The sequence below is a fragment of the Ambystoma mexicanum genome, chromosome 3q (assembly GCF_040938575.1).
Source record: "Ambystoma mexicanum isolate Mex_15411 chromosome 3q, UKY_AmexF1_1, whole genome shotgun sequence".
Classification (NCBI taxonomy): domain Eukaryota; kingdom Metazoa; phylum Chordata; class Amphibia; order Caudata; family Ambystomatidae; genus Ambystoma; species Ambystoma mexicanum.
The window spans coordinates 278,503,663-278,526,331 of NC_090926.1; the positions used below are offsets into that span (position 1 = coordinate 278,503,663).

General features: G+C 47.6%; 1 protein-coding gene across 1 annotated transcript in view; it reads right to left on the bottom strand.

Annotated features, from left to right (window-relative positions):
- ESYT1 (extended synaptotagmin 1) overlaps positions 1-22,669 on the bottom strand; it is a 1,383,482-nt gene that overhangs the window by 192,670 nt on the left and 1,168,143 nt on the right. Inside the window, exon 26 of the mRNA XM_069653762.1 lies at positions 8,069-8,190. Within this exon, the coding sequence (XP_069509863.1) occupies positions 8,069-8,190 (122 nt within the window). The remainder of the gene's footprint in view (positions 1-8,068; positions 8,191-22,669) is intronic.

Below are 22,669 nucleotides of genomic sequence, written 5' to 3' on the forward strand. Positions count from 1 at the left end.
CTATCTTGATTAAGCATGGATAGCGGTCTATATGACCCGCAGTCCATGCATGGTTTGTTAGGCTTAAGAAGTGGAATAATAATCGTCTCTCTTAGAGATTCCTGCAGCATCATCCTCTCCAACGCTTCATTGAACATTGCTAGTAGTGGGGGGAGCCACTTCGCCATGTACGTTTTGTAGAACTCGCTCTAGGGAGTCCATCCGCCCCGGAGCCTTACTAGTAGGCAAAAGCTTAATCACTGCTTCTAGTTCCTCCAACGTAATTGGAACCTCTAAGTTCTCTCTCTCTTCAGTCCCCAATTTGGGAAGGCCAATGTCCTCCAATGTTTCCCTCACATCAACCTCTGCCCCTTCTTCGACATCCCTATACAGTTGCTGGTAAAACTCTAAGAAGCCTTTGTTCACTCCTTCTTAAGTGTCTAGTATTTGTCAATTCACTCCCCATACTTCTCTAATTGTTTGTCTGGGTGTCTCACTCTTATATAACCAGGGTAACAGCCTGCCTGGCTTGTCTCCCCCCGCATGTTGTCTTTCCACATATTTTTTATAATTCAGGTTGCATAATCTCTCTCAATACTCCCCACAATCTTGTTGCAATTGCTTTAAGGTCCCAGCCCCTTCAGGGGATAGACCCGCCCCTGCGTATAATTGTCTCTAGTTTCTTTTCTGCTTCGTGTAGCTCATGTGTTATTTCCCCCTGCAGACCTTTGGATTTAGATATCGCTACTCCCCTTACCACTACCTTAAATGCCTCCCATAATGTGCCCGCCGATTCTACACTCCCGGTGTTATGTGCAAAGTATTACACTATGTCTCCCCTCAGATCTTCCCTGAATACTGTATCTTACAAAGCCTCGCCCCTAAGTCTCCATGTCGGGATCTGTGCTCTGGGCGGCGAGTATTGCCATGCTACAATCAGTGGCGAGTGGTCAGAGAGAACTTTAGCTTTATATTCGGACTGCACTAGTTCTGCTTCCACATCTCCGGCGCTGCACATATGTAGTCTAGCCACGTGTGCAGGTTTTGTGGGGCCGAGTAGTGAGAATATTGCCTATCCTGTCGGTGGTGCATCCTCCAAACTTCCACCAGTCGAAAATCACTCACTAGAGTCTTCATGGCTCTAGCTACCGAGGTAGGCTTCTCCAGCTTCTCATCCGATCTATCAAGCTTGGGATCGAACATGTAGTTAAAGTCCCCTACCCATATAACCGCTCTCCCAACATATGGGCTAATCTTGCTGTAAAGAGCTTTGAAATAGCTGGTGGCGTCTTGGTTTGGGGCATATGTGTTGATAATGCTCAGTTCTCTATTTTCCACTAGTCCTCTTATGAGCACCATACTCCCATCAGGCTCTATGGTAGACTGTAACAGCTTAAAAGGGACATGTGGCGCTATCCACATAATCACCCCTCTGGCATACACCGAATAGGTTTCTCCTATGGTGGTCCCTCTCCATTTCCTCCCAACCTCTTCCTGTTTTTCCTTTGTCAAGTGAGTTTCCTGTAATAAAGCAATATCTATTCTCTGTCTCCTCAGATACATCATGACCTTGTTCCTTTTCAAGTAACTATTGAGTCCCCTGACGTTCCAGGTCACTATCTTAAGGTCCCCCATCTCATCATACCCCTTTCCGCCCATGTCTCCCCTTATCTTTCTTCCCATGCGCAGTGATTTATAGGTGCTGGCTCACTAAGGATCCGATATATAGAGAGGAATTGGAGGGGGCCATAAAGGAATTTCTTTTTACCAATGATACCAGGGAGGTAGACTTGTGATGCGGCCAAAGTGACATGGCAGGAACTGTTGATCAGGGAGGGAGCGTGGAGGAAGAGGGAACGTATGTTATTGGAAAACAGGCTGAAGAGGGAGATTGGGACCCTGGAAGAGAAAATTTGGTTTAGCTAGAGGTTCAAGGCAGGGGTGCCCCTCTTGCCACTTCTTTTTGTGCTAACGCTTCAGCTACTGGCCCAGAGGAAACAGGATAACCCTCAAGTGGTAGGGATATAGGGGGGAGATTTAGAATTTAAGTTAGGGTTATACGCAGACGACATCTTGTTACATCTTCGGAACCTGCTGGAATCGGTTCTGGTGGCAATGGAATTGATATCAGAATGTAGGAAGTTCTCAGGTATTAAAATGAATAGGTCAACATCTATTTAATTTTCTTTTGACCAGAAGGGGGAACGCTTTACACAGGGATTTGAGGACCTAGAAATGGAGGTGCAGGAGGACGCATTGCGCTATCTGGGCGTTTTCATAACGAGGGAGGTGACTGAGTTGTATGAGGCTAATTACCCCCTGTTGTTACAGAAGTTATATAGTGATATGGTGAAATGGGACAAATTGACGATAGCGTGGATGGAGCGTCTTAATGCTCGCAAGATTTATTTTCTCCGAGACTGTTGTATTATTTTCAGATGCAGCTCGTAAGGGTGCCTAATTCTATGTTCCAGGAGGTCAGGGGCAGGATTCTAAGATTTGTGTGCTACTTTGATATTGCCCAAGGATAGAAGCGGAGGGAGTCTTCCAGACTTATGTTTATATGATACGGCGGGGAACTTAGGGTGGTGGTATTTCATTTGCATGAACAAGTTGAAAAGCAGTGGTGGGACTCAATAATAATCATCAGCTGGGAAGTGGGTATGGGTGCCAAGAGATCGGCTCCTGCGTATGATCAGAGAATATCCCATGTTTGGAGTCATTTGGAGTATATTGTTTAAGGGGAGGGGGATGGATGGAGTTACCACCTGGCCCTCACCTTTCAGCTAACTGTGGGCACCGGGTGTCAGAGACCGCATTCTGAATCTGGACAAGTTTCAGAGTTGGTTTGATGCGGGTTGGGCAGTTGCGGAGGGGTGGCAATCTTATTTCCATAATGGAGTTGAAAGAGGCGTTGTGCATTGGGAAGCTATTTTTTTTTCATATTTGCAATTTAAGGGGGTTATTATGTCTGAGGCATGGAGGGCACAGATACAGCGGGACCTCACTCCGACGGAAAAGGTTCTTGATACTCAAACTGATATGAAGGGGCTGATTTTGCTGCTGTATGCTACTTTGGTGGGAGCTAGTAAGGGGACCACTGAGAACCTTTGAGAGAGGTGGGAAAGGGATTTGAGCTTTGAAATAGATGGGATGTTATGCCATACTACATGCAGTAGAGCATTAAAGTCATTGATAGCCTGCCAATACAAGCGTCACAGTATCAGATTATTACATTTGTGGTAGTACGACCCTGTGCGTCTTTCTAAAATGTGTATGGGGCGAGTCTATTCTGTTGGTATCAATGTAGATTGATGCCACATTTTCTGGCACATTTGGTGGGGATGTGATAAGGTGCAGGTATACTGGGCTGTGGTGCTTGGATTGATTAAAGAAATATATAGTCTTTTTCGGGAGTGGACACCACTACTTCTGCTATTTGGGTTGGAGGAGGTAGAGGGTTCATATCAGAGTGTTTCTCACTTGGTACATTTTATGATAGCAGCTCAGGCATGCTTAGTCATGCAACGGAAGAGATTATTGTTACCAGGAAAGAGCAAATGGGTCAGTAAGGTGAAGAGTATGTATGTCCTGGAAAAGCTCATGGTGGCCCTTCATGGGAAGAGTGTAGGCATGGAAGGGGTGTGGAGTGGTTTATGTAGAAGATATATGCCCTTATGAGGTTCAGAGTGCCGGGGGTGGGTTGAGGTGTCTGAAGAGGTGTAGTTATTGGAGGGGTGGTATACAGCTCTTCCCTTCGGATGGGCAGCTGTTACTAAAGGGATACATCACATGTGATGTTAGGATGTCCGGGTGGGGTATGTCATTTGTGGTACCGCACACAAGGAGGATTGTTCTTTCCTTATGGTCAGGAGGTTTATTTTGTGTCTATATCAGGGGGTTGAGGGTGGGCAGTTGGGTGGATAAGTTGGGAATTTAAGTGGGATGGTCGTTCAGGATGACCTAATGTATTTTGGATGGTGTTTTCTCCTTTGTAATCTGAAAACCTTTAATAAAAATGTAATTAAAAAAAATGGTGGCTGCCTGAACCACTAACCTCTCCGGCGTAGTATGGGTCGAAAGATAGGGTGAACCCCCCATACCCCTTCCAGGCTTATATTTCTTAGTCAGCTCTGAATCCACTGGAGGGACGGAGCATGGTCTCTGCCACACTGATGCAGTAGTGTCCGCAATGGCCACATTAAGTGGTAGTGCTCTTTTCGTTGGCGGGCATCTGTCTAGGATATCACTCCGCTCTTAGGCTGACGGAGGCTTTGCCGGGCACACCGGCCCAGAGCATCCACCACACTATCCAACGTGCTCCGCTATTGGGCATTTGCATGCCCATAAGGGTTAGCCTGCTGTGTCTCAAGGTCAGGCAAGGTGTCTAAGCCGCTGGCATCTTGCAGACCTTCTGCTAGAGGGATGAGGTTGTCCTGGCAGTCCAAAATAATCACAGCTGCCTGAATCTCCCGATCCCGTATCCCAGTTGAGAGGCTCCTAACCGCCATCATTGTCGAAAATGGACTGCATCGTTTCCAAAAACAAGGACCTTGACTCTGGGACAAACAACCTTTCAACTGCTGCTGCCAACACCAACGAGAGTATTGGCGTCGACTGCGGCTTTGGTGGAATCATCGACTTAGCGATGGGTGGAGTTGAGCCCAGAGGTGTTGTAACTGACTCGGTCGCCGTGACGCTGGAAACACCAGGCATAACTGGGACCGCCTTGGCCTGCTGCATCGAGGTTCGAACCGTAACCAAAGTGGCCAACTTCATCATCTGGACTATTTGCTCCTTGAAGGCTTCCTACGAGGCCCTTGATGTACCCGAGCGGGACTTAACATAGTCCTCTGAGGAGGCAGAATCATGTCTGCGTCGATGACACCACTTCTTATGAGACGAGGAAGACAACGAGTGGCTTCTCGAGTGTGACACCTTTTTTGCCTTCTTTTGGCGCGTCTTCCTTCTCTGGGGTGGGGTCCTATGTCTCCTGCTCTGACGATCTGGCGGTCGATCGGGCCGGTGACTTTGAAAGTGGACACCCCACCATGAGCTTGTCCGCCCGCTTCCGCAATGACTTCGGATTCATCTTTTGGCAAGATCCGCACTCCTCTGTGACATGCTCAGTCCTGAGGCACTACACGCATATGTCGTGTGGGTCCATTATGGACATTTTAGAATTGCAATCCTTGCACCTCTTGAAACCCAACGTCTTGGGAGTGGACATGCTGACAAGTGCGTCGAATTTTGATTCGAAAACTAGTGAACATTTGCAGTGAAATATTTCTCTCACTATTCCTAGAGCATTGTGCTGAGCGCACAGAAAAAAGGAACTGAGATGCGGGGGCGTAGTGACGTGGTATTTGTATTGTGACCGACGTCACGGCTGGAATCGACGAGCACCACACCAAGTCAAGATAGATGGACGGCCGAGTCGAGATGCACTATGTCCCCTGTCGAAATGACTAGGAGCTCAAATAGACTCTTAGAACAGTGGCTGGGAGTCAAAAAACCACTTACCACTAATTATCCAAGAGGGAGTAACCCTTAGACTAAGCCGTGATTTAGGGCATCATTATGAGTTGGGCATTGTATGGTAAAAGTGGCAATAACGGAATTACTGCCACTTTAACCATACCGCTGAATAAGCAGTCGGTGCTAATTCCGCTGGCAGAATTAGCCTCAGTGGAATTAGTGCTGGTGGAATTACTGCCAACAACTGGCAGAATTAGTGCCGGGGCTAATTCCGCTGGACGGAATTACCGTTATCGGCAATGGTGTGTACGCGCTCATGCCAACTTGTAATACAGAGTGGATTCCGCTAGACACAATGGTGGTAACAGTAATTCCGCTGAACTCATGAGGCTGTTAGTCATTGATTGTTTGTTTGTTTCTTTCTTTCTTTCTTTCTTTCTTAGTGGTAGGGCAGAGATACGTTAGCATAGCTTTTGACAGAGGTCAGAGTTTAACTTTGTATGATTTCCTGACAAGCACCCATTTATTGTTTTCTAGATTAGGACATTTATTGTAAGAATAGGGCCTAGAGTAGGTTTTCTTTAATTTGGTGGATAAAGTAACTTGTTCAACAATGAACTTCGGTCTGTTTCCTATGTCTGACTTACCACAGTTGGCATACAGGTCTGGCACACGTTTGTCCAGAATCCCTTGGCCAACACAAAGGTCCCAAACCTAATTTAAAAGGCCCGGCTCTAATCCAGAACAAAGGGTCATATATTGTTTGTCTGTTGTAAATGCTCAGGTAGGCATGCCCAGTACCAGGTTTCTAATTGCTTCAGGTTTTCATTTGCTCAATTCCAAAGGAGTACAGTTCCCCCATACTACATCTTGGGGTATTGGCCCCCACAACCAAAACTTTACCTGAGAGTCTTTGTCAGGCAGCCCATTTCACCCACTCGCCACAGGTTTTGCTTCGCTCTCTCTTTCTATCCTTAGTGGTTGCGGTAGAAAGCCCTTTGCTATTCCCTCCAAGGAGCCTGTAGTTTGTTGGGGTGAGTCCAATCTCACCCTGAGCGGTTCCAAGTGTTACTCCCACACTCTGCACAGTTTCTCTCTCTTTGGGGGGAATCTCCAGACATTCCCAGTCTTCCTCCAAGTAGAAGCCTCCTTTATATCGAGAGAACTTGAAGAGCAAATCTCCTTCCTCCAAGTCTCTGACACCTTCTGACTTTTCCTTGCCCCTTTTATACCCATGGATTTGTGGGACACTCAGTAACCCCTCTTGAGATTGGTTATTCCGTAATGTTCTCATGCACTCTGATTGGGCGTGCCTTTATAGGCGTCCAACGTCATTGGTGACATTTTCACTCAGGGAAGCACAGCATCGCAGTTCAGCAGCGTTCCACTGTCATTTGCATACCAGAAGCAAATGAATGCAGCTTTTCCATCTAGCCCCGAGGTAAGCGTGAAGCTTATTTTCTGCATATTCACCTTTCCAGACACATGATCGTGTTGGTGGGTGAACGGTCTAAGTCAACAGATCGGTTCTGCATTTTGGTTCCCCCAGCAATGCTTGCATCTGGGAAATTTAGACTTTATGGAAGGCTTCTTGTCTGATTTCTCATGCGTGCAAAGTATGATGTAATGTTATTTTAAAGAGGGGGTAAAGATAACAGGCCAGGGAATCCCGCTCAATCCACCCTCTGTGGGGCCCTTTAGGTAGCTGCCAGGCCAACTCCAGTCCCTTGGAGCTCCACACCGTCACAATAAACGGATGGGGGAATTGCCCTAACACAACAATGTAGTTGCTAGACTTCAATCAGTTAAGATTGTCTCACTGATAGGCATCTGGGTTATATGAAGAGGTAATAGACTTGATAGAGGACCCTTGAAATGAACGATAGATGCAGTACATTATTCAATGCATTTTAATGTAAGGCTACACCCTCTCTTGAGGAATTATCAAAAATGTGCGTGCACAAGGCTTCCTGATATTTGTAAAGGACCTGATTAAGAGCATGCATGACAGTTTGCCCCCTGTCAATATTGTCCTGGGGACGGGACTCTTATAGGTTTGTAGCCATTTGGGCACTTTTAAGGCCCCTGTTAAGGAGGTTTTACCACCATCCTCTTTTGAGGGGTGTGAAGAGATCTGTTCTCAATGGCAGAAAAGGGTGTCCACCAAGTTAGACCAAAACCCACTCAATGGTTAACATAGAAGTGGAGATAGGCTTCTGTCCTAGGTGGCGACGGGCTGGTTCAAAGTACACTTACTCCCATACACAATAAAGTACATTATATTGCTTTGTGAGGCTCCAGGGCCCAACCATTATTAGTTGGACAGTATAGGATGTAAATTAGCAGTACTTACCTGATATTTGGTCTGGTGCTTTTGTAATCCGGCACTAAATATGTTGTTTCTGGTTGCAAATCTGGTTTTACTACCGACAGTCTTTCTAATAGCATGTGGACACTCCCAAACTAACAATGTGGTCAGGTAACACTGTACATGTATCTTCCCTTGATCAATTCATTTGAATACCTTTGTTCCCACCCTCCCTCTGCCATTGGTTCCTCTGAGTCCTTATACTGGCACTGTGTCCCTGAAGGTCGGTCTGCCCCATCCTACCTGCTTGTAGCAGTGTTTCGCTGCCGCAGGTCCTGGTTCACTGGGTCTTTCTCCCGAGGTTGAAGAACAGAGTCCAGATTTAGTGCCCCCACTTCAGGCATAAGGTGAGTCGAAGACAAGATCTACATATAAAAGAGATTTAAGAACAGTGGTTAGTGGAGTCTAAGGAAGAAAGTCCTCTTTTGCTTATGCTCATGAGTTACCCTCCACTTTTAACTTGCCATTTATGATGTCTGGACCAGTTTTCCCAGTAAGTTCCAACCAGATTTTACTTGAGGACGTGACTCATATGATTCTAGCAATTTGGTGGCTTTTATAACCCCTGTTGTGGACATTTTCCACCACCCTCGTGAGGGCTGTGAAGAGATCTATCCTAAGTGGGAGAACAAGGTGTCCATCAAGTTAGACCAGAACTCACTCAGGGGGTAACGTAGAAGAAGAGACAGGCTTCTGTCTTAGGTGGGGATGGGCTGGTACAAAGCACAATTACTCACATACACAATACCATATTGCTTTATGAGGATATATATATTTCTAATCTTTGAAATTCATCTTGACACAGTCAACTCCAGAAACCTTTTCTCTCAGCCACCAGATGGCACAAGATGGCTCCGAAGCTATGTGCTGATACACACTAGAAGTGATCAGGATCTGCAGTCCTTGCGGTCTTAATTTCATCTCCCCAGCCTGCACTGAGCCTCTGATAACGGGAGCCTGGCCCGCAGCAAAGAATGACGGCTGGGGCGCGCTCAATACTGTAAACGTCACCCGTTGGTTGGTTGGTGGAGTGAGGCGGTGGGTGCTTGGCTGGGCTGGGACAACATCTGGGCACCCTCTGCAGTCCATTACCGTAGAGCGGGGGCAGCGGGAGGCATGCTAGGTCCCCCCGTTTCATGTACTCTGCAAGTGGATGCCCTGCTGTGCGGCGTTGTAGGAGACCGTTGCTATGGGTAGCCTGACTACTGGCAGGTCCGAGAGCCAGTGAATCTGTGCGCAGCATTGGCCGCACGTTGCGCTGTGCATGACCCGCTTCCCCACCATATATAAATGCAGCACTGAAGAGACTCCCAGCATTTACGCCCACAGGGCTGGTTGGTGGAGTGAGGCGGTGGGTGCCTTCACTACTAGCAAACTCTTTTACTAGACAGTTAAAGTGGTTTGAGAGCTTGTTAGAACTGTGGGTCTTGCGCCAGTGTGCATGTTGCTATCTTCTTTAAGTTGCCTGCAGCCTGTCAGGTGAATCTCAGAGGGACCAAGCTCCTAAGGTCCCAATGTTTGCAAGGGTTGTTCTGGGTTACTGAGATCCAAAAACTTGAAATTAGGCGCTGGACAGTGGTTCCTTAGTATCCAATCAATATCAATTTCCACACATGTTAGGTGTTTGCAACATTTGTTGATTTATTTTTTCTTCAGTAATTCACACATTGGTTGTCACTCTTGTGACCAACATATTCTTTGCTAAAACTTCATATGTGGTACAGAGTATGTGATATACTTTTATTCCATTAGTGCCGACACATGTTTCAACCTTTGAGTTCTTTCTCAAGGCTGCATATTAATGACATGAGTGACAGTGTGCATGGTGAGTGGTGATAGAGGAACATTCATAACTATTACATTAAAGCCCATAATTGGTTGTCAGTATTTAATGGCGAGACCATAGTTGACAAGTTCATAAACAATGTTAATAGTCCTGTGACATTTGCCAGGTGTGACATAGTCACATATTAGCAATGCATGTGTGTGTATGTTAATTGGTCACAAGGGTTAAATTGCCATTGCATTTTACCATTGTCAGTCAGTTATAGCCATATTATACAATTGTTATGGTTTCATTGCATTATTAGCAAAATACAACAGGGAAAAAATGTTTTGATTAGTTTGGGGAGGTAAAATGAGAGAGAAAAAAAAAGAGAAATTGCTCTTTAGTTGCCTTGTTTGTTGGTCTAATTAAGATTTGCGTAAGCTTATGAGGTTGGTTGAGTAAAGCTTACCAAATGTAGGGTTAGCGTGTTTCCGGATGGTTGGAATTGAAATTCTTATGTTCAGCACTGGTAGAGGGTGACACCTATGTGGAAAGGGATTGAGGTAGTAATGAATTCTCCTATCTTGGTCCTAATGCTAATAATTATCTCTTTCCAACCCTACATTTGGTAAGCTTTACTCAACCAATCTCATAAGCTTACGCAAATCTTAATTAGACCAACAAACAAGGCAACAAGAGCAATTTATCTCTCTTTTTCTCTCTCATTTTACCTCCCCAAACTAATCAAAACATTTTTTCCCTGTTGTATTTGGCTAATAATGCAATGAAAGGAAAAAGTTACTTACCTGTAACTGTTGTTCTCCAGCATGGGTCTGGCATGGATTCACATGCTCATGAATATTCCCTGTCATCAGGCTGGGAATCCTTGGTAAAGAAAAAATCAGTTTCAGTTTTGTTTCTGAACTGTCTTTCTACTAGCAACCAATCACTGGTCTCTGGGTCATACTGCCCCCAGCCAATGACTGCCCTCTACCTAAGCCCCTCCTCTGGCAGCCATCTTCAGATTTGGTAGCACGTAAAGTGGCAGTAGGACCAAGAGAAGAGCCGCAGAGGGCTAGGCGGGAGGGTTCGCATGTGAATTCATGTCAGGCCCATGCTGGAGAACAACAGTTACAGGTAACTTGTTCCTTCTCCAGCATGGGGTCTGGTATGGATTCAAATGCCCATGAACATAAGAATACATGGCAGTACACACATGCACAACCACGGGAGGTGGCAAGGCTCAACATTAAGCATTTCAACAACTCAACATTAAGCATCTCTTACCTCCTCACCAGGCTCACCTTCAAGCAAACAGGTTGCAGCAGCACTGTCTGGCCGACTCTGGACCCCTCCCTGGAATCACGGTCGATGCAGTAGAATCTCGTGAAGGTGTGCATCGACCTCCACGTGGCAGCCCTGCAGATGTCCAGCCGGGGTACCCGAGACAGGAACGCTGTAGCAGCATCGATCGCTCTGGTTGAATGGGCTCTCGGACGGCCGGGCAACGGACGGTTTGCCAACCGGTGACAGTGCATGATGCAGCCAGAGAGCCATCTGGAAATGGAAGCCTTCAAGAGGGCCTTCCCTTGGTTCACAGGGCCAAAGTTCACAAACGGCTGTGATGTCTTCTGAAAACTCTTTGTGCGGTCCACAAAGAACTTCAGCGCTCTAGCCAAATCCAGCGAGTGCAAAGTCCTCTCAGCCGGAGACGAAAGGGACGGGAAGAAAACAGGTAACACCAAGGGCTTGTTGAGATGGAAGTCCGACGGCACCTTGGGCATGAAAGAGGTGTGCATCCTCAGCACTACCCTCGTCTCGTGGAATGTCAGATATGGAGGCTTACAGGAGAGGGCCTGGAACTCTCCCACTTGTCATGCGGAGGTGATGGCCAAAAGAAAAGCTGTCTTCCACAATAGGAACTTAAGCGGTGCCGAATGCAGGGGCTCGAATGGCAGACCCCATGAGTCGGGTCAGCACCACACTGAGCTCCCACGCTGGCGCCGGAGCCTTCACCGGCGTCAACGAGCGGAACAGTCCTTTCATGAACTATTTAACCAGACGATGCGACCACAGAGATGACCGGCTCGGTGTTCTGGTGTAGCAGGAGATAGCCGCCAGATGGATTAGAATGGAGGCATGTGCCAGCCCCGCCTTGGCCAGCGACAGCAAGTACGGCAGCACTTGAGGGTCAGTGATCCGTAAAGGGTTGATCTTCTGTGCATGACAGAGAACCTCTTCCACTTATGTCCATAGCACTTAAGAGTCGAGGATGCCCTGGCCTCTGCAAGAACTTCTTTGCAGTCCGCCGGGAGATCGTAGCCTCCGAACTCTAGTGCTGCAGGAAACAGGCATGCAGGTTCAGCGGTCCATGGGTCGTGATGTAGGATGGCGCCTCCTTCCCTGGCGAGAAGATCCTTATCTGTCGGCAGTTTGACTGGGGGGGAGGCTGACATGACCAGAAGGTCCGGGAACCATATCTGCCTTGGCCATGCCGGTGCGATGAGGATTATCCTGCACCGGGACCGTCTGAGTTGACTGATGAGTCGCAGAAGCAATGGCAACAGTGGGAACGCATACAGGAACATGCCGTCCCAGGCGAAGGAGAACGCATCGCCCATGCTCCCCAGCTGGGAAAACCTGCAGGTGAACCTCCGGCACTTGGTGTTCGTCGCTGTCGCGAACAGATCGATCTGGGGATTGCCCCACCGTCGGAATAGGAGATCCATTTGATCCTGTCGAAGTTCCCACTCGTGGCAAGAGCGCAGCTCCCTGCTGAGTGAGTCGGCAACAGTGTTTTTCACTCCTGCCAGATGGAAAGGTACCAGGAACATCCCCTGGGCGACGGCCTAGTGCCACAGATCCTGCGCTTCCTTGGATAGGGCTGGGGATCTGGTGCCTTCCTGTTTCCGGATGTAGAACATCATGGTGGTGTTGTCGGTGAAGATCCGTACCACTTTGCCTTTGAGGGACGGAAAGAAAGACCTGAGGGCCCAGAACACGGCCCAGAGCTCCAGGACGTTGATGTGCAGGGACCTCTCCTCCGGGAGCCAAAGGCCTCTTGCATGGAGATCTCTGGTGTGTGCTCCCCATCCCTCCAGGGAGGGGTCCGTCGTCACCGTTTCCTGGTGCGTTGGGGTCTGGAAGTCCATGCCCGCCGCGAGATGGGCTTGGGTGCCCCACCACTGGATCGCTTGACGGAAGGTCTCGTTGAGGGAGATCTTGTCTTCGAAGCTTCCCGCCACTTGCATCCAACGGGCGTCGAGGAACTCCTGCACTGGCCGCATCCGCAACCTGCACAGACACACGAGGTAGATGCACAATGACATCATGCCGAGCAGGGACCTCACCCTGGCTACTTCTATGGTCAACAGCCGTTGTACCTTACCTAGGATGGCCCTCCTCCTATTCTCCGATGGTGAAACCAACCGCGCCTCTTTGTCGAGTCTGGCTCCCAGGAACAGGGCGTCCTGCGACGGCACCAAGTGGGACTTTGCAGAGTTGATCGAGAATCCCAGTTCCGTGAGTAGGCAGACGGTCTTCGCTGTGCGGTCGACGGCGTGTTCTCTTGACTTTGCTCGGATGAGCCAATCGTCCAGGTAGGGGTATACGTGGATACCCTGCAGGCGCAGCTGAGCCGCCACCGGTGCCAGGCATTTGGTAAAGACCCTTGGAGCCGACTTCAACCCGAAGGGCAGGGCCTTGGACCATGAAATGTAGGAACTTTTGATGTCCTTTGTGTATGGGGATGTGGAAGTAAGCATCCTCCAAGTCCAGTGACGATAGGAAGTCGCCTTCCGCCAGCTGTCCCAGCACGTGCTGAAGGGTAACCATCCGGAACTTCTGGGCTTTGATGTATTTGTTGAGGCGTCGAAGGTCCAGGATGGGCCGCCTGTCTTCTTTCGTACAAGGAAGTACCGCAAGTACACTTCGGAGCCCCGGAGGGATAATTTAAATCGCGCCCTTTCTCAGCATGGCTTGTACCGCCAAAAGCAGCTGTGGAATGTGGTTTTCTTTCCTGGCCACGGGTGGGAATGGGGGCACTTCCTTTGGAACTCCAGAGTGTGCCTGTGAGCCAGGGCATCCAGCACCCAACGGTCGGTGGAGATGGACTCCCACACGCCAACGAAGTTCGCCAGCCGGCCTCCCACTGGGGTGCTCAGGTGGGGGCCCGACGTCACGGCCAGTTCAGCCCTGTTTCGCTGAGGCCTTGCCACCCTGGGCTCCTTGGCGACAACAACGGTATCCACCGGCCTCGCTGCGGCCTCTGTAAGCTTCCTGCGACGAGGAACGGGCAGCTTGGTGGTATAACAATGAACTGCCGCCAAATCCTTTGGAGGTACCTTGAGATTTGCCTCCGGAGGTCCAAAAGGACGGCCGTCGCTGATGGAGCGTGCACAATGGCCGGGCCGTCTTGGTGTCCGCTTTGATGGCCTGCAGTGACTCGTCCACCGGTTTTCCGAACAGGTTGTTTCCGTCAAAGGGCATGTCCAGTACCCTGGTCTGCACATTCTGACGGAAGTCGGTGGCCCCGAGCGAACCGCGTCGGCAAACGCTGTTGCCCAGCTGACGAAATCCAGTATCGGCGATGTCCTGAATTGTCCTGTGGCACAGGCATCGGTTGCGACGGGATCGGTGTGGGGTCCTCCGTTTCCTCCACGGCCCGCGGCTCATCGGCTCCACCATCACTCTCTACGTCCGCCTCGTCTGGATCCTTCCCGTAGGTCCTGACCTCCTCGAACTTCTTGTCCAGGATAGCTTTCACTCCAGACAGCTCATCCTTGGAGGAGGTATCTGAGTCCGTTAGGGCTACCGTGCCCCCCCTCTTTCTTGTCCCGGGGTTTCACAGGGGTCTTCTCGATAGGCTGGAAAGATGATTCCCTCCGGGGTGGCAGGGAAACTGTAGGCCTGGAGGTTGTCTCCACTGGGGTATCCTCCGCCAGGGCCGCCACGACTCCTTCAGTCGAGGCCTTAGTTGGGTGAATCAGGGCCTTCACGACCTTGGGCGAGTCTGAGGCCTACACATTGGGGGGGGGGGTCACTGCCTCGCACCCCCCCTTGGCTTTCTCTGTTGGGATCGACCAGGGCTTCTCCCGAAGCTTACCCGGGTTATCCGACTTACTTTTCACCGAGCCGGAGTGTTGGCTCGTGGTTGACAGCGTCGGTGACATCGGTCCCTGCCTGGCAGCCGAGGAGACCGCACCAATGGCGCTCCCGGTGCCTGCGGACTTGCAGTGCTTTGCCTTTTGTTGGGCCCCCATTGCCGGAGCGCCCTCGAAGTTCTTAGAAGACCGCTCGGACTTCTTTTTCTCACCTGCTGCTGGGCTCTTCGTCTCCAGCCCATCATTTACGACGGTCCTTCATGGTCCGGACGGACATGTTCTTGCAGAACGCACAGTCCTCCTCCAGGTGCGACTTGTCGGCATGTAGGCAGTAGAGGCACCGGGAGTGCTCATCCTCCTTAAAGACATTCTGCAGTCGACATCCTGGGCAGTTTCTGTACAGTTTGGATCCAGTAGGCGTCGAATCTCCTTTGTCCTGGGCCATGTCCAACTCGGGGTAGGCTTCAAAGGTCTTCCGGAATCCCCCAAGAAGTGGAATTCAATGAAAATCCACCCTTGAGGGGCGTAGAAATTTCTGAAACGGGTCCCCGTTGAACGGAAGAAGAATCGGTGGAGCTTGAGGCTCAAATTAACTGAAAAAATAAGAGTAAACTCTTTGAAAAAGCGCAATATGCAGTAAATGCTCAAGAGCTACAGCACGAGGACTCCCAACACTTGAACGCGCGGTAAAAATCTGAAGATAGCTGCCAGAGGAGGGGTTAGTTAGAGGGCAGTCATTGGCTCTGGCAGTATGACCCAGAGACCAGTGATTGGTTGCTAGTAGAAAGACAGTTCAGAAACGAAACTGATTTTTTCTTTACCCAGGATTCCCAGCCTAACGACAGGGAATATTCATAAGCATGTGAATCCATGCAAGATCCCTTGCAGGAGAACAATAATAATTGTATAATATGACTATAACTGACTGACAATGGTAAAATGCAATGGCAATTTAACCCATGTGACCAATTAACATACACACAAATGCATTGCTAATATGTGAATATGTCACACCTGACAAATGTCACAGGACTATTAACATTGTTTATGAACTTGTCAACTATGGTCTCGCCGTCAAATACTGACAACCAATTATGGGCTTTAATGTAATAATTACGAATGTTCCTCTATCACCATTCACCATGCACACTGTCACTCATGTCACTAAAATGCAGCCTTGAGAAAGACCTCAAAGGTTGAAACACGTGTCGGCACTAATGGAATAAAAGTATATCACATACTCTGTACCACATATGAAGTTTTAGCAAAGAATATATTGGTCACAAGAGTGACAGCCAATGTGTGAATTACTGAAGGAAAAATAAATCAACAAATGTTGCAAACACCTAACGTGTGTGGAAATTGATACTCATTGGATACTAAGGAACCACTGTCCAGCTCCTAATTTCAAGTTTCTGGATCTCAGTAACCCAGAACAACTCTTTTACTAGACATATAGGACATACGGTATGCATTTGGAGCAGGTCACCCTCTGTAGTTACTGAAATGTATATTCTTGCGTGGCTGAAGGGATTATGGGTCACTTGCTGAACTCTGCACTATTGGCTCACAGGTACATCTGAAATTGTGTTTGCCTTATCCCTGCAAGTGCAACGGCATTGTGTGCCTCCCACCTTGCTGGCTTCCCTTGAGCTTACCCTGACAATTTACATTTTGGTGGATGAGCCCTGTGAAGGTGTGGGCATTCCATGCTGGCATCCAAGTTACTCCTGAGGTGTGCTGCATTTGCCCGATTCCCATTTGCCTTGGGATTGCCACGGTGGAGTGGCGGATCCGGTCCGTGGCACAGTGAGATACCTGAAGCTGAGGTGTTGTTTACAGGAGTGAGGTGACCGCCTGCAATACTGCTGGGATCCTACCCCTCCCTGTTGGTCATTGACAATAGCCTTATCATTGTACGCCTCCATGGTTGTTGTCCACTGAATTGCTGAGAGTGGGGAGCTGTGCCATTTCATTGCAGAGGTTGCCAGACTGCATTGGGGGCTGAAATGACCCAAGGGGCTGGGAGAAAAGAGAGCTCCATTAACATGTTCGGCAAAGCTACCTTGAAGCTTCGTCTGCCTCTTGTGACGCTGGGCCCGCAAGTGATGCAGCGGAGTCCAGTGAGCCTACTGAACTACAACGAATGATGGCCTATGTGCAAGAGGGTTTTCATCCATTCTAAGTAAACTGGGCAAGATTACTGGCACGATCGGATCTATCAAAGCAAAGCTGGAAAAGACTGATTTGTGGCTTACTGAGACAGTGAACAGAGTGGGTCTGGTTGAGGATGATGTTTCGCAGCTGAAGACCGAAGTGGCTACCCTGAGTGAGCAAGTCCAAGCTGTCACCAAGAAGAATGACAAGCTGGAATGCAGGTCAAGGCGCAACAATATTAGGATAATTGGAGTCATTGAGAATAATCTTGAAGGCACGATGGAGGTGTTTGTGGAGCGTACCATTCTCTCCCTCCTGGACAGATCTAAACTGTTGCTACCGTTTGTGATTGAGCGTGCCCACCGATCACTAGCGCCAAAGCCTAATCCTGCAGTTCTGCCTCGCCCGATTATCGCTCGCCTACTAAACTATTGTGACAGGAATGCGATCCTGCGAGCTGCCCGTTAGAAAGGAAGTTGCTCTTAGGCTCCAAGAGACTGTATATCTATCCAGACTGATCTGTGACAGTTCAGCAGGAGAGGAAATCCTTTTTAGGAGTAAAGAAAAGGCACAGATACTTGGGCATGAAGTACACTATGGTATACCCTACTAAGCTCGGTATAGAATATAGTGGCAAAATGTACTTATTCACGATCCCTGAGGAGGCCACAACATTCTTGGATGAGTGCTCTGCAGCAACATGAACCGTTTCAGCTGTCCTCTGTTTTGGATATATTTTCTTCTAGCCACTATCACCTCTGAGTTCTACAAACTGAGTGGCACTGGCTCTGGGGAGCCCCTGCTCGACATATATGGCCACACTCTAAGAATGGCGGGTTTGATATACCCCTTTACTCTTTATTACTACAGGTTACAGAAGAAACATTTTTGATCACTATCGTGTTTTTCAATAACTGTTGAAGGGTCCGGGTCGTTAACCACACGCCAACCCCTCTATACAATGTTGCAAAGTTTGGTTGGGCGGTTATGTTGGGGGCACTATCTTCCCGATTGGGGGAGAGATGAGGGTGGTGGGTGGGGGATCTGTATTGGGGATACAAATGTCATTTGGTGACGGCAAAGCTACTCTATTGCACAGCAAGCCATGCAGGGGACACGACTTGCAATATAGCCCTCCGGGGAGGGCGGGTTATGGCTTGGTGAGAACATTTACATTACTGACGGAGGGTGGGTGAACTTCCATGTATGAGCTGCAATGTGCAGGGGCTTGAAACCCGGTTAAACGGCGGAAACTCATGCTCTATGTGGAGTGCCACAAAGTTACATTGTTATTCTTACAGGAGAGGCATGCTTTGGCTGCGGGCTATGAGGGATTTGCCACGGGCTACAGCAGAAACAGGTTCTACACCACATATTCTAAACAATCCAAGGGGTAATGGTTTTGCTGCATAACTCGCTACCTTTCACGCATAAAAGGGTTCACTCAGATCCAATGGGGTGATATGTATTGGTCTATGGGGTGCTGGGAGAAAATGGAGGTTGTATTACTGAATGTATACAGGCCTGATATTATTATATTATATTATTAGATATACATATAGTAACAAAGGCTTTGTATAACACATGACATATAAAACATAAAACAGCAATTATATTAAAATATCCATAATCCTGTACATATAAAATCATCGAAGGTACACAAAAAATATCGAAGACAATTGATAATTTCAACAACATAGATATAAAACCTTAAAATGTGATATAGTAAATTAATATAATTTCCTTGTATAAAAACAGACCATAGTGAAAAGATTTCATTCATCGTGATATCATTATTGTATGCTTTGAAAAACTTCATACGAAGTAATATTAGAGCTTCACATTCAATAAGCAGATGGAAAACAGGCTCATTGATTAAGTTACCACATAATCGACAGAAAGTATGATGAAACAACGTTAGGGAACTCCATCTCCTAGGTGATAGAGCCACCGTTACATTGAATTTGATTAGAAAGTAAGATCGAAATATGCGTGGACTTGGATAAGCAGTGATGTAAAGTGGTTGTGAGGTTCTAGATGATCTCTCAATGTAAAAGTCAAAAGTAGATTGCATGTTCCCCATATGGGACATGTTTTCCACATAAACTGCAGTACGTAATTTATTTTTTAGCCAACGCTTGATGTCGCCAGTTTTAAAAGGGTCACTACCCGCATATAGCCATTGCATATGGAGCTTTTTTAGCGTGCCAATTGTATCTATGGGGGTCGTATCATCGAGACCCAAAAAGGCCTTCACGTAAGGATCGATAATAGTTCCCGTAGACACAGTTTGTAGACGTTCAAGCAGCAGAACACATTGAGATAGATATTCCAAATGCCCCTAATGTTGAATTCGAGATAAAAATATTGGACACTAATACACTGGGGAAGACGGAACAGTTTCCTAAGTAGCTTAGCTTCAAAAATAATAATGGGTTTCTTAAACTGATGACCCCATATGGCAATTGCATAAGATTGTATTGTAAATAGATAAAACCGCTGATGTGCAAAAGCTACTGTTACGGCCAATAAAAGCGCTAAGTGCACTAACCGATAGATTACATCTCCGTTTTAGATCAGCCCAATGTAGGTCCCATTTCATTTTGTCATCGAAGATAAGGCCTAGGTATTTATAGGATTGTACTTGTTCAAGAGGTTGAGCGGTTAGTGACCATGCGCATTGTTTATGTCGTGATTTCTGGGAAAAACCATAGTTTTGCTTTTCGCAATGTTAATAATGAGACCATTAGCAGCAGAATACGTTGCCAAAGCATCCAACATTATATGCAACCCAGCAGGGGTATAATCTAATCGTCTGCATAAGCAATCCAGCCTATGGTGACGTTCTTGATTTTGATCGGATTAGCAGCATGAATGTTGAATGCATCGCACATATCGGATAGGTAGAGGTTGAATAATATGGCTGCTATCATACACCCCTGTTTGACACCGCAGTGTGTATTTATTGGTCTAGAGAGTTTACCAAGTGCATTTAAGCGCACTCAAACAGATGTATCTTCATGGAGGAGCATTAGCATACGAAGTAAGCCAGGAGGGATCTCCCAGGCATCGAGTTTCCGCCAAAGCCGATTCCGACATACGGTGTCGAATGCGGCAGACAAATCTATAAATGCACAATGTACATCCAATTTACGATGTTGCCAAGAATGTTCAATGGCAGAGCTCAAAATGAGTAAGTTATGTGCTGTACTCAATTTATCTCTAAATCCTATTTGGTTCTGGGGCAAAATCTTATTAGCAGATATCCAGGTATTAAGTTCACGGAGAAAAACTTTGGTAAAGATTTTAGAAGTGGAATCTAACATGGCAAGCATACGGAAATTAGACGGTACATCCCAAGCGCCTTTCTTATGGACTGTCAAGATGTTACTAGAACGCCAAGACGGCGGGAGGGTTCCATGTTTGCCAATGTGTGAAAAAAGGATGTGCAAAGCTGCACCCCATAATGGGGGATCGCTTTTAATGACCAGATTACTAATGCCATCAGGTCCGGCAGCACGTGAGTAATGGTCTATGGGATGCTGGGAGAAAATGGAGGTTGTATTACTGAATGTATACAGGCCTGATATTGATGTTCCAGTGTTTTATGTTGAACTTGCTGATTTGCCATCTCTTAATTTGTTGGTGCCCATATTGTGGGGGGGAGGGGATTTTAACACTATTTTAGATGTGAACCAAGATAGGTCTGGCCTGTCCCGCAGGTTGTTGTCCAAATCTGCACTGGAGATACGAGCAAGAATGTCTGATTTAGATTTGATGGAAACCACCTCTTAGGAACAAAGTCATCAACTAGATAAGGGTAGACTAATTCTAGCTTGAAGTTGCCTAGGTCTTTCTTAAGTTTATTCATTTTTTTAGTTATATTTTCAGCCCTAAATTCATCTACTTATTTGCTGATCACTTCTAATTTGTCCTTTACATCCTTAATTAAAAGATATTTTTTAAAGGTATTCTCAGCCTGCCTCTTCTATTTCTTTGCAGATCTTATTGCTTTCCTTTTGTGCTATAGTAATGGTCAATACCAACAGATCTCTTGAGCATTTACTAGCTATGTTGCTGAAAGCTTTTTTTTATAATATGCATTGTCCAAGAATAAACAAGGTTCATTTTTTACCAGAATCCCTATTGGTGTTATGTTGCCTTTTATGTACTCTCAACAGACGACATGCATCTCGGTCCTAAATAGTTTCTTTTTCAATTTTAGGAGGCGGTCGCTACCTATTTTACTTTGAACATTGCCCTCTGTCTGTAGGCCCTCGAAGAACGAGGGTCCGCTGACAGCATCTGAAATCTGTTTTTCTGTATAGGAAAAACCTTCCATACTTGACATTTCGGAAATGGTGATTTGATGGACGCCTGGAGGGTTCTCAACCCGGGGGATAGCGCTTACTCATATTACTCTTCTGTACACATCTCATTTTTCCATATAGACCTCTGGCTTGTTACTGATCCCTTGCTGGGAGGGGGGATTCACAGCAAATATATTGCCTAGAATGTACTCTGATCACACTCCCTGGGGTCCGCACTTGCTGGTGATTTAAATCTCAAGCGCTGACGGATATGGCATTTGAGACCAACCTCACTGAGCATGTGGTGGGCATTCTGTGGGAGGCTTTTAAAGCTTACATTCGGGGTATAGCAACGTGCACAGAGTGTGAGTCCTTAGATCCATTCTATGTGATATCCAGAACTGTGAAGAAAACCTCTTTCTTTTAGAGAGGCAGCAGTCGGCCTGTCCCCCCTCTGCTACACTCTCGCAGGTCAAGGCAGCACTGAATGACTTTAGAGACGGGATAACTTTAAAGACAATGCGATGAGAGAGTTGACGTTTTTGGGTGCACCAACAGTGACAGGGAGGTATGGGGAGGGTGAGCGCCTGGGGGCTGCATGCTCGATAAGTTAGGCAGGTGAGGGCGGCTGCTGCATCCTGTTGGTCAAGAATGATTCCGGCTGACTCACTGGGATGGGCGATCCTATGGGACATCATGGACCGCATGGGATTCAGAGCCAACTATATGTCATGGGTCAAAACCTGATACAACTCTCCTGAAGCAATTGTGAGGGTCAATGGGACCTCCTCCAGGGTTTTAAAGCTGGGACGGGGCACTAGACAGGGATGTCCCTTCTCCCCCTACTGTTCACGCTAGCCATAGCACCGCGTGCAATTAGGTTCAGGGCGTCAGTGGAGTGGTCTGCTTTTGTGTGGCCTTGGGGGGCGGTGTTGACCGGGTCTCACGCTACACAGATGACCTGCTCATCGACATGAGCACCCCTAGGACTTTGTGTCCAGCAGTTACGAATATCTTCACCTAAAATCAAGACTTGTGTGGCCTAAAAGTAAACAAACAGAAAACGGTGCTCTTCCCCAGAGGCGTAGCCAGGATTGTCTAACAGATGGCGCTTTAAGCTAATGTAGTTGGGGTACCGCAGTGCCATTAGCATCTGTAAATGCCCACACAGCACAGCTGAGTGGGCATTTACATATTTTGGGTGGAGCTTGTGTGAGTCTATGGGCCTCATTACGACCCTGGCGGAAGACCATGGTGCTATTAGCACCATGGTCCATGCCGGTAAGTTAACGACTCCGCCATTGAGAAAGGGGGAATTACCACCCCATTACAAGGTTGGCGGGGCGGTAATTCCCCCTTCCTCCCTGGCCCTTCCCCATTCCCATTTTTGCCCCCTACGGCTCAATGGGAATGCGCTAAGTACGGAGCCGCAAATTGCGGCACCGTAATTAGCACCAAGGTCCCTTTTCGGGTCCCTACTTTAACGGCTGGTCTACACCAGCCGTTA